At 43.1% G+C, this 12,714-nt stretch overlaps 1 protein-coding gene across 3 annotated transcripts in view; it reads left to right on the top strand.

Annotated features, from left to right (window-relative positions):
• The window catches only part of LOC127572752 (contactin-associated protein-like 5), a 1,205,714-nt gene that overhangs the window by 1,010,555 nt on the left and 182,445 nt on the right, over nucleotides 1-12,714 (top strand). For all 3 annotated transcript variants that reach the window (XM_052020359.1, XM_052020369.1, XM_052020350.1), the window contains one exon: nucleotides 4,801-5,040. In XM_052020359.1, the coding sequence (XP_051876319.1) occupies nucleotides 4,801-5,040 (240 nt within the window). The remainder of the gene's footprint in view (nucleotides 1-4,800; nucleotides 5,041-12,714) is intronic.

Below are 12,714 nucleotides of genomic sequence, written 5' to 3'. Positions count from 1 at the left end.
CTACTCCAATGTTAGCCTCGTAAAAAAAAATCAGCTTACCCTCAATGGCCTGTGAATTTTATGAGGTTATTGCATGCACGATAATTAGTAAACTGGTAAATTGGTTTATTATTGTCACATGTACCAAGGTACAGTGAAAAACTTGTCTTGCATACCTTTCATACAGATCAGTTCATTACAACAGTGCATTGAGGTAGTAGAAGGTAAAACAGTAACAGAACGCAGAATGAAGTGATACAGTTACAGAGAAAGTGCAGGTGGACAATAAGGTGCAAGGTTATAACAATGTAGATCTGAGGTCCAGAGTCCATCTTATCGTACTAGGGACTATTCGATAGTCTTATAACAGCGAGATAGAAGCTGTCCTTGAGCCTGATGGTACGTGCTTTCAGGCTTTTGTATCTTCTACCCAATGGGAGAGGGGAGAAGAGAGAATGTCTGGGGTGGGTGGGATCTTTGATTATGTTGGCTACTTTAGCGAGGCAGCGAGAACTGTAGACAGAGTCTATGGAGGGGAGGCTGGTTTCCGTGATGTGCTGAGCTGTGTCCACAACTCTCTGCAGTTTCTTGCAGTCATGGGCAGAGCAGTTGCCGTACTAAGCTAGGATGCATCTGGAAAGGATGTTTTTCTATGGTGCATCAATAAAATGTGGTGAGGTTCAATGGGGACACGCCAAATTTCTTTAGCCTCCTGAGGAAATAGAGGTGCTGGTGAGATTTCTTGACCGTGGCATCTATATGGTTGGACCAGAACAGGCTATTGGTGATGTTCACTCCTAGGGATTTGAAGCTCTGAATCCTCTCAACCTCAGCACCGTTGATGTAGACAGGAGCATGTGCACTATCCCACTTCCTGAAGTCAATGACCAGCTCTTTTGTTTTGCTGACATTGAAGGAAAGGTTGTTGTCACGACACCATGTCACTGTTAATAATTGTCTATTACTCTCACTGTAGAAAATAAAGGTGAGTAATTTACAAAATAGAATGGTTTAAATGCCAGGACTAAGGTTCATGCAACGGCATTCAACCTCTCCATCCTGAAATGGGAACAATTGAACCAGTGGAGTCTCATTGCTGCAGGTTGGCCTCAATGTGTGTGGTGCCCTATGGAAACCATCCTGCCACTGCAGATGCTGAGTGAAAGAAACCTCTTCCTGAGAAGATTGCAGTACATCTGGGTTTGCATCTTAGTCACAGGGTCATGGAGTACGACAGCATGGAAACAGGCCATCAGCCCATTGAGACCACACTGACCATCAAGAACTCTTTTATACTAATCCCATTTTGTTCTCTCCACATTCCCATTAATGATGCCTCTAGATTTGACCAGTCACCTGTACTCTTAGGGACAATTTACAGAGGCCAAATAACCTACCAAGCAGGGCCTCTCTGGGATGCGGGAGGAAACCGGAGCACCCAGAGGAAACCCATGCAGTCACAGGGAGAACGTGCAAACTCAGCACAGACAGTGCCCGAGGTCGGGATTGAACCCAAGTCGCTAGAGCTGTGAAACAGCAGCTCCACTCACTTGGCATCTTCACATCTTGACAGTTTAATATACACTGCATCGCAGACTGGTGGAAAACATCGAAAAGACCAGCATTATTTAATGAATGATGAAAGGGCATTGATACTGATTAATCACATTGGTCATCAGAACTAATGCAAAAAGAACTTCTCCTTGATCTCTGGGCTTATCACTTGAAGCTCTCCATTATTAACCTACATGGAAGGGCCTCTCCTCTTATGAATATCAATCCATTTTCAAAGACTGTCCTGAACTCCAGTAGATAATTTCAGATGCATAAATGAAAACAGAGTTATCATTTCTATTTGCAACATAGATAAAGAAATTCCACCACTTAAATCAGAATTCTTCTGACACTGTGCTGGTAGTTTACGTTATAAGATATCTTTATTAGTCACACGAACATTGAAACACACAGTGAAATGCATCTTTTACGTAGAGTGTTCTGGGGCAACCTGTGAGTGTCGCCACGCTTCCAGCGCCGACATGGCATGCCCACAACTTCCTAACCCGTACGTCTTTGGAATGTGGGAGGAAACTGGAGCACCCGGAAGTAACCCACGCAGACACGGGGAGAACGTACAAACTTCTTACAGACAGCAGCTGGAATTGAACCTGGGTCTCTGGTGCTGTAATAGTGTTATGCTAACTGCTATGCTACTGTGACACAATATCTGACGGGCTAACAAAAGTGCTGTGGTTTGGGACCTGACATACCCAGCCCTGTTCTATTGTATGAATAAATTATTTCATTTTCATTCACCAAGTTTGGGTGTTGCTGGAATGGCTAATGTTCATTGCCCATCTCTACTGTGCTTCAGAAGGTAGTGGTGAATTTTATCCTGTTTGATGAGAGTACTCTTATAGTGTATCGAAGCTTGCAAGTCCATTTCACTGGGGAGTTAACAATCAGCCACGCCAGCTGTGGCAACAAACAAGAAGCTGGAGGAACTCTGCAGGTCAAGCAGTATCTGTGGAGGGACGGTCAGTAATTTGGGTCGACCCTTTACCCAGACAACAGTTGTGGGTCTACTCACATGGAGTGAGATTTCAACTCACATTGTTGGATCATTAATCCAGTGGTGTGGTTACTAGTCCATTAACAAAATTTTTGTACCTCTACTTCCATCACATATAGGAAGATATTGTAATCTACAAAGTTTCTCTCATCTACTTCTATATTTAAAACCTATTAAGGAGCATAAAATACTTGGAGGCCTCAAACAGGGTAACTGGTACAATCAATACACACAAAGTGCTGGAGGAACTCAGCAGGTCAGGCAGCATCTATTTGTGTCTCCGTAAATGTTGCAATTTTGCTTTGCTATCTGGAGAGTCTAATACTGGAAGTGTCAGGATAAAAATCTGGCCATTTAGGACTGACGTACAGAAAAGTTCATTCAGGTGTTTATGAATCTTTGGAACTCTGTACTCCAGAGGACAATCAAGCACAACATTGAAGACTGAATCAACAAGCTTCAAAACCTGGGCCTCTGTACCTCCCTCTGCAACTAGATCCTCAACTTCCTTATCGGGAGACCACAGTCAGTGTGGATCGGTAGTGACATCTCTTCCTTGCTGACAGTCAACACAGACGCACCTCAAGGATGCATGCTTAGCCCACTGCTATACTCTCTCTACACTCATGACTGTGTGGCTAAGCCTAGCTCAAATGCCATCTCTAAATTCGCTGATGACACCACTACTGTTGGCAGAATCTTAGATGGCAATGAGGCGGCGTACAGGAGTGAGATAGATCGGTTGGTTGAGTGGTGTCACAACAACAACTCGCACTCAATGTTAACAAGACCAAGGAATTCATTGTGGACTTCAGGAAGGGGAAGTCGGGAGAACACACACCAGTCCTCATTGAGGGGTCAGTGGTGGAAAGGGTGAGCAGCTTCAAGTTCCTGGGCATTGACATCTCAGACGATTTATCTTGGGCCCAACACATTGATGCAATCATGAAGAAGACACACCAGTGACTCTACTTCATTAGGAGTTTGAGGAGATTTGGTACGTCACCAAAGACTCTTGCAGATTTCTGCAGATGTACGGTGGAGAGCATTCTGACTGGTTGCATGGAAGCTTCAATGCGCAGGATCAAAAGAGGCTGCAGAGGGTTGTAGGCTCAGCCAGTTCATCAAGCATAACCCTCCCCAGCATTGAGGACATCTTCAAGAGGCGGTGCCTCAAGAAGGCTGCATCTATCATTAAAGACCCTCACCACCCAGGACACACCCGCTTCTCATTACTATCATCAGGGAGGAGGTACAGGAGCCTGAAGATCCATACCCAGCAATTCAGGAACAGCTTCTTCCCCTCTGCCATCAGATTTCTGAACGGTCCATGAACCCATGAACACTACCTCCTTATTCCTCTTATGCACTATTTATTTATTTTTGTAACTTATGGTGATGTTTATGTCTTTGTACTGTACTGCTGCCGCAGAACAACAAATTTCACAACATATATCAGTGATAACAAACCTGATTCTGATCCTGATTGTGAAATTGAGAGATCTTGGAGCTCCAAAGGGCTGGAAAGCATAAGGATAAGGTGGGAAAGTTAAGCCAATGTTTTCTTTGAATAGTGGATCAGGCTCGGCTTGCTCTTGCTTCTATTCATGAACTTAGCCTTCCCTCAATTCCAATTTCCATTTTGTTACTTAGACAATTCTTTTACTGAGCAAGGGTCATTGTGCCAGCAACTGCGTTTCTGTGTTGTTCTTGTGTTTTATGCGATAAAGGGGAAGGACTTGGGAGGGTGAATTGATTTAATTTTGCTTCAAGGTCAATGATTTTTTTTATTCACAGCCTTTGGTTCTACGAACTATAAAGTGAAATGTTTTTGGGCAGGCACGGGTAGTGTAGCGGTTAGCGTGACACTATTACAGTGCCAGGGACCTGGGTTCAATTCCCGCCGCTGTCTGTAAGGAGTTTGTACGTTCTCCCCGTGTCTGCGTGGGTTTCCTCCAGGTTGTCCGGTTTCCTCCAGGTTGTCCGGTTTCCTCCCACATTCCAAAGATGTATGGGTTAGGAAGTTGTGGGCATGCTATGTTGGTGCCGGAAGCGTGGCGACACTTGAGGGCTGCCCCCTGAACACTCTACACAAAAGATGTATTTCACTGTGTGTTTCAATGTACATGTGGCTAATAAAGAAATCTTATCTTCCCCATCTATTCACGTGCCAATATATGTTTTCGTTTAATCTTCAGGATACAGAGAAGGAAAATGAAATAGAATTCTAATTTCTATTTTTTTAATTGCAGGGGGGACAGCTTCAAGACAGAAAGGGTTCATTGGATGCATTCGGGCTTTGCAGTTGAATGGAGTGAACCTTGACCTTGAAGAGCGAGCCAAAATGACTCCTGGAGTCAGGCCTGGCTGTCCCGGACACTGCACCAGCTATGGCAACCTGTGCCATAATGGAGGGAGATGTATAGAGAAATACAATGGATATTCATGCAACTGCACTCCTTCTGCATATGATGGACCATTCTGCAAGACAGGTACATAAAAAAAGGACCTTTGGGTATAATTATTTGTGTAAATACACTGGTCTTAAATGTTCTGCCAAAATCTATTGCTGAGGAAGCTTAGCCCTAAATGTGAAGTATTGTAGTTGTAATGTCTTCTCTACCCCTTCCAGAAGTGAGTTCCATTGATGAATTTCAATGAATACTCCTTTGAATTCTTCACAATCTGATAACCATTAGACAACAGGAAGATCAGGACCATTGGACTTAACTGATGCAAAGAAATGCAGATGGGATGTGATTTTGCTTTATAACAAGAACAGTGGATAATTAGAAACCAAACATGCTCTGACTGAGATAGAGAACAATGATTGTGATCCATTAGGGCGTTTATATTTACAAATCATGTTTCTGGAACACAATAGAAACTCAGTGTTGGACTCTGTATAGGTTCTATTGGCTGAATGCCCATTCCATGCTCTCGACTATTTAGAGAGATTAGATTGCATGTTGGATTTAACAGTTGATGGTTTATAGGGACAGATTATTGTTTATTAATTATTACTGTACAGACCATCAAAGGTATAGTTTTATGGGAAACTAATGGGCTATAAATTTCCCTTCAAAGAGGCCAAAGAAACTACAACAGGAGAATTGGTAAGGATGGCATGGAATTGCAGCGGTTAAGTACTGCTGCATTGCTGCTCCTGAGACCTAGGTTCATTTTTGACCTTGAGTGCTGTATGTGTGAAGTTTGGATGTTCTTACTGTGTTTGTTTGGGTTCCACTGGCTGCATTGGTTTCCTTTTGTGTCCTAAAGCTGTGCTGGTAGGTTAATCAGCCCTTATTGAAGGTGAAGTGGCCAAAAGAACCAAAGGGGTGTAGATGAACATGCGAGAGAGAGAGAGTGGTCTGCAGGTCTACTGGGGAGGAAGGGTAACAGGAGTGATGGGATTATTGTGTTGGGACTTGATAGGCTGAATGAGCTCATTCTGTGCTATGTTTAATAAGTAAATGCTCTGTTTTATTGAAGTTGACTGAGGGGTAAGTGCAGGTGTTGAGAATGGGAACCTGATCTGAAGGGTCTTAAGATGTTCTGCCTCCGACTCAGAAGGGCAGACATGAAAAGCCATCTCACCAAAGATCATCTTGCTCAATGATACACTTTGGTTTATGGTTTTTATTTTTTAATCTTATCTGATACCCCTAATTTTGCTACTTTGTCCAGTCCAAGCAACAAAAAATGTCACCATGCCCTGTCACTTGGGAAGTCAGGGATCACAAACATTTCAACTCATTCCCATTCTGACCTGAATCCATTAGCTATTTAACAATACACATCTCAGTGTTCGTAATCCTCTCCTTGCACTTGCCAATCTGTATCTCTGTTTCTCCATGGACAAAGAGTAGGCACTGATCAAAATAAGAAAAGAAAATGCTGGAGATACTCAGCAGGTCAGGCAGCATCTGTGGAGGCAGAATTCATCAGATTTCTATCAATGTCTTTTGATGGTGAGAGATGGAAGTGAAAGGAAGTGAGCAGAGGATTTTCCAAGAGCCTCACAGCTGAAGACCCAGCCATTAATGAAGAATAGGCAGGAGTACTGAGTCCGTGCAGTGATGTAGAGCTGGATCAGCCCCCACCTTGAATCTACAAAGATCAGGAGGAGTGTGGATGTGGAGGAACTTTAAAATAATGAAAATTTTAATGATGAGCTGTTGTGAGATAGAACTGGTACAGACAAGAAAGTACAGGACAAACAGATTAAGGAGATCAGACAAAAAAAATGAAGTTGAATTCAACAATCAGGTCAGCCATGATGTTATTGAATGGTGGATCAGACTCAAGAGGCCATTTGGCCTTCTCCTGCCTCCATCCTTCCACTTCGAATGTGCTCCTTCACAGATGTGTTCTTTCAGAGCAGTTTCATATAGAAAGGATTCCTTTTAAAACACGTCAAACATTTTGCTGGAATTATCACAAAGAAAGTTTCAGCCATAAATTTTCTATTCTATATTCATTACCCTGGAAAAAAAATCACCTCCAAATATTGCCTCTCCTATGCTCATCTTCCGTCAGCAACCACTGTGTTTTTTTTTTGTTTCATTCTTGAATGGGAATGCAATTTTTTGTTTTGTCATATTTCGAATAAGAGCAATTATCATTCCCTCTATTCCCTTGATCACACGACTGAAAAGCTGGTAGAATCATTATTATAGGTTTATTGAAAGAAACAATTATGGGGAAATCATAAATCAGGCATCTAAAATTGAATTAAGGGATGCGGTAACACTTTTTTGGCTTCAGGTATCTTACTTTAAAAAAACAATCGAGTGAGATGAGCTGGAAAGCTTGATTGATTTTATTATATCTTTACTCAATAGAAAGATTTTAAATGCATGGATGTTCTCACTGGACAACTGTTGTCTGCTCGGTATTCAGTAATTATTTGAAAACAGATGCCTGGTGAAAGGTAATAAATAGACCGTATGGTTATTCCAGATGCTACATTCCAGATTCCAGATGGTTATGCCAAGAAATACTTTGTCTTCTACCTATAACAACACAGAAGGAATCCATTTGCCCCATTGGATCCACAATGGCTTTGAGAGAAGCAATCCCATTAGTCCCATTCCCCTTCTCCTTATTTCCCTGTACCTCTGTACTTATTTTCCTTTACATATTCAATTGATTCCTTTCCACCATTAACCTACACTAAACCAGCCTCCCCTCCATGGAATCTGCCTACACTTCCCGCTGCCTCGAGAAAGCAGCCAACATAAACAAAGATCCCTCCCACTCTGGACATAGAACATAAGATACAAAGGCTTGAAAACACACACCATCAGGCTCAAGGACAGCTTCCATCCCGCTGTTATCTTGAACAGACTTCTTGTACAATAAAGATGAACTCTTGACTCACAATTGGAATTGGTTTATTATTGTCACATGTACCGAGGTGCAGTGAAAAACTTGTCTTGCACACCGTTCATACAGATCAGTTCATTGCACAGTTCATTGAGGTAGTACAAGGTAAAACAATAGCAGAATGCAGAGCGAAGTATCACAGCTACAGAGAAAGTGCAGTGCAGGTAGGTAATAAGGTGCAAGGTTATAACAACGTAGATTGTGAGGTCAAGAGTCCGTCTTACCGTACTAGGGAACCATTCAATAGTCTTATAACCGCCAGATAGAAACTGTCCTTGATCCTGGTGGTACGTGCTTTCAGGCTTTTGTATTTTCTGCCCAATGGGAGAGGAAAGAAGAGAGAATGTCCCAGGTGGGTGGGGTCTTTGATTATGCTGGCAGCTTTACTGAGGCAGTGAGAAGTATGGACAGAGTCCATGGAAGGGAGGCTGGTTTCCATGATGTGCTGAGTTGTGTCCACAACTCTCTGTGTTTTTTTGCAGTACCGGACAGAGCAGTTGCCATACCAAGCCATGATGCATCCAGATAGGATGCTTTCTGTGGTGCATCGATAAAAGTTGGTGAGTGTCAAAGGGGACATGCCAAGTTTCCTGAGCCTTCTGAGGAATCTACCTCGTCATAGCCTTTACACCTTATCGTCCACCTGCACCACACTTTCTCTGCAGCTATAACACAATATCTTGCGTTCTGTTTTTCCTTTCCCCTTTGTACTACTTAATGTATCTATGTTTGGAAATGATCTGTATGGACGGCATGCAAAACAAAGTTTTTTCATTGCATCTCGGTACATGTGACAATAATAAAACAATTACCAATTTACAGTCGGCAATCAGTCTACCAGTTTGCCTTTGGTAACTGGAGCATCCAAGGGTGGCACACAGGGAGAGTATGCAAACTCCACGCAGATGTAAGCAACATTAACTACTGACCACCATGTTACCTCACAGCTCCAGGGACCCAGGTTCAATCCTAACCTCCGATACCGTCTGTGTGAAGTTTCCTACTTGGTAATAATTAGTAATCTGAATGCAACTTCACCCAAACTTGCAACCATTTAAAAAAATCTTCCTTTCCCTTGTGGCTCTGCTCAAACTCATTTGCATTTTACAGAAAACAAAATCTGTCGTGAGCCAGAGTGAACAGAAAGTGTTTCAAAATATTTTTCAAGGAGCCTTAGAATTATTCCATGCAACATATCAGAGTGTTAATGAGGTGCAGTTTTATAACCACAAATTAAAATAACTTCAACACAACAATGTGACTTCTGCAAAATAGCAGCTTTCTGCTCATTAGATCTCAGTAGCACCGCAGGTACCCATTGGGAAGTTGACTCGGGCACATCTGTGGGTGATTCCTTCCAGGTGTCAACTGAGCAGCTAATGACAAATAAACATGAGAAATAGGAGTAGGACAAGGCCATTCAGTCCTTTTACCTGCTGCACCGTTCAATTAATTCATGGCTGATTTTTTTTTAAACCACAGCATTGCTTTTCTGCAATCTCCCCAAATCCTATAATTCCCTTCCAAACCCAAAATCCATCAATCACTGTCTTGAATATACTCAGTGACTGAGTATATTTAGTCACTGAGTATATTCAGTAACTGAATGTACTACAAGTGGTAGTGTTTCCATCTCCATCTTGTGGGCAGATTTTTGTAGGTTTGGGAAGTGCTGTTGGACTGTTCTAGGCAAGTAACTGCTGTTCATTGTATAAAGGCTACACAATGCAGCTTCGGGGTAGAGATGATCAGAATTCCAAAGGTTCACAACTATTTCTTTGTACCTCAGTCCTGAATGACTGAGCCTGTGTTCTGAGACCACGTGGTGTCAAGCACTGCATGAATTTTGTATGTTTGATTGAGCTCACCTCTCATTTCAACTAATAGCTCCCCTCAGGAAAGCAGAACATCCCAGGAATCAACTGATGAAGCTTTGTAGCAATCCCTCTATTGCAAGTACATCCTTTGACTATTCACTTAGCTTTATCTATGTCCCACTGAAGTTTCTCTGCATCCCCCTCTTAACCCACATTTGCACCCACTTTTGTGTCGTCAGCAAACCTGGATATATTACATGCCATAAGCTGCCAGGACTTGAGGGACTGAGTTATAGGGAGAGGTTGGACAGGCTAGGACTTTATTCCTTGGAATGTAGAAGACTGAGGAGTGACTTTATACAGGTGTATAAAATCATGAGGGGCATAGATAGAGTTAATGTACTTAGTCTTTTGGGAAATCATGTATAGGTTTCAGGTGAGAGGGGAAAGATTTCACAGGGGCAACTTTTTTACACAGAGGGTGGTATGTGTGTGGAATGAGCTGCCAGAGAAAGTGGTTGAGGCAAGTGCAATAGCAATGTGGATTCAGAATTGGCTCGCTCATAGAAGACAGAGGGTGGTGGTAGATGGAGCGTATTCTTCCTGAAGGTCGGTGACCAGTGGTGTTCCGCAGCGATCTGTTCTGGAACCACTGCTCTTTGTGATTTTTATAAATGACTTGGATGAGGATGTGGAAGGGTGGCTTTGTAAGTCTGCCGATGATACAAAGTTTGGTGGTGTTGGTGATTAGTGGTAAGGAGAGAAAGGAAAAAAAGGAAAAAGGGAAAAAGAGGAAAAAAGGGAGGATAGGAGACCCTTTTTTTCCCTCACTCTTTACCTTTGACCCATCTCCCGGTGGATCTGCTCTCCCCTCCTCCCCCGCACCTGCCTATCACTATCTCTTACCTGCATCTACCTATCACCACCTTGTACCCACCTATAGATCATGCTTCCCCTTTGACTTTTCTGTACTCTACTATTACTTTTCTCTTTTCTAACTTTTGTTCTGGTCTCTGCTTTGCTTCCCTCTGTCTTTCCGCATGGATTCCCATCCCCCTGCCACATTAGTTTAAACCCTCCCCAGCAGCACGAGCAGACAATCCCGCTAGGACATTGATCCCAGTCCTGCCCATCTGGTTTGTACTGGCCCCACCTCCCCCAGAACCAGTTCCAATGACCAGGAATCTGAAACCCTCCCTCCTGCACCACTGCTCAAGTCATATGTTCATCCTAACTATGCTGCTATTCCTACTCTGACTAGCATGTGGCACAGGTTGTAATTGTTACCTTTGAGGTCCTACTTTTTAATCAATCGCCTAGCTTCCTAAACTCGGTTTGCAAGGCCTCATCCCACTTTTTTACCTATATCGTTGGTACCTACATGCGCCACGACAACTGGCTGTTCACCTTCCCCTTCCAGAATGCCCTGCAGCCGCTCCAAGACATCCCTGACCCTTGCACCTGCGAGGCAACACACTAACTGGGAGTCCTGTTTGTGGCCACAGAAGCTCCTGTCTACTCTCCTTACCATGGAATCCCTGACCACTATTGCTCTGCTTCTCATTGATATTCACCAGGGAGAAGGATGTGAAATTTGGAGAGTTAAGGGAGGTGTACGCTGATATTCTGGAGCATGTCTGTATCAGAATGAGGAAGCGTTAGAAATGGGTGGATAAATTCCCAGCAACTGATGGGATCTATCCCACAATGCTAAGGGAAGCAAGGAAGAAGATTGCTGGGGCTCTGACAGAGGTATTTACACCAGGTAAGGTGCCAGAAGACTGGAGGATAGCTAATGTTCTCCCTTGTTCAAAAAGAGCAGTAGACGTAAACCTGGAAACTACCAACCAGTGAGCCTTACATGACTGGTGAGGAAGTTGTTGGAGAAGGTTCTGAGGGGCAGGACTTATGTTCACTTGGAAAGGCAGGGACTGATTAGGGGGAGTCAGCATGGTTTTATGCAGTGGTGGTCACATCTCACAAATCTGATTAAGTCTTTTTGAGGAAGTAACTTAGAAAATTGAGGAAGGCAGAATGGTGGACATGGTTTACATGGACTTTAGTAAGGTTTTTTGACAAGGTCCCGCATAGTAGGCTGGTCCAGAAGGTTCAGGCACAAGGGATCTGAGGTATGTTGGTAAACCGGATCCAAGATGGGCTTGAGAGTCTGAGAGTAGTGGTAGATGGGTGTTTTTAAGACTGGAAGGCTGTAACAAGTATTGTACCGCAAGGTCTGTAACAAGCGGTGCTGGAAATTTGTTGTTTGTAATATTTCAACCACTTAGATGAGAACGTAGGTGGTCTGATTAGAAAGTTTGCAGATGATACAAAAATCGGAGGAGCCACAGACAGTGAAGAAGCTTGTCTAAGGATACAGTGGGACATAGATCTGTTGGAAAGTTAGGCTGAGCAATGACAGATAAAATTTAGTCCAGACAAGTGTGAGGGAATGCACTTTGGAAATCACATTCTTGTAAGACACACAGAGTAATTGGCAGGGACCTTAGGAGCATCGATGTGCAGAGAGATCTTGAGGTGCAAGTTCATAGGTCCCTGAAAATGGCGACACAGGTGGATAGGGTAGTAAAGAAAGCATTTGGTATACCAAAGGAATTGAGTAAAAGAGTTGGGACATCATGTTGCATTGTACAAAACATTGGTAGATCGCACTTGGAGTATCGTGTACAAATCTGGTTGCCTCACGACAGGATAATGTGCTAGCAATAGAGAAAGTGCAGAAGAGATTCATGAGGATGTTGCCTGTAAGGTAGAACCGTAGATATAAGGAGAGATTGGATAGGCTTGAGTTTATTCTCACTGGAACGTAGGAGGCTGAGGGATAAGAGGTTTATAGAATTATGAGGGGCAGAGGTAAGATAGATAGTCAGAATCTTATCCTAGGGCAGGGGAGTCTAGAAATAGAGGGCACAGGATTAAAGTGAGAGGAAGGAAATTTAGAAG

The sequence above is a fragment of the Pristis pectinata genome, chromosome 1, assembly GCF_009764475.1.
Source record: "Pristis pectinata isolate sPriPec2 chromosome 1, sPriPec2.1.pri, whole genome shotgun sequence".
Taxonomy (NCBI): domain Eukaryota; kingdom Metazoa; phylum Chordata; class Chondrichthyes; order Rhinopristiformes; family Pristidae; genus Pristis; species Pristis pectinata.
Note: the sequence above shows the minus strand (reverse complement) of the source record. Positions and strands in the feature narration are given on the sequence as shown.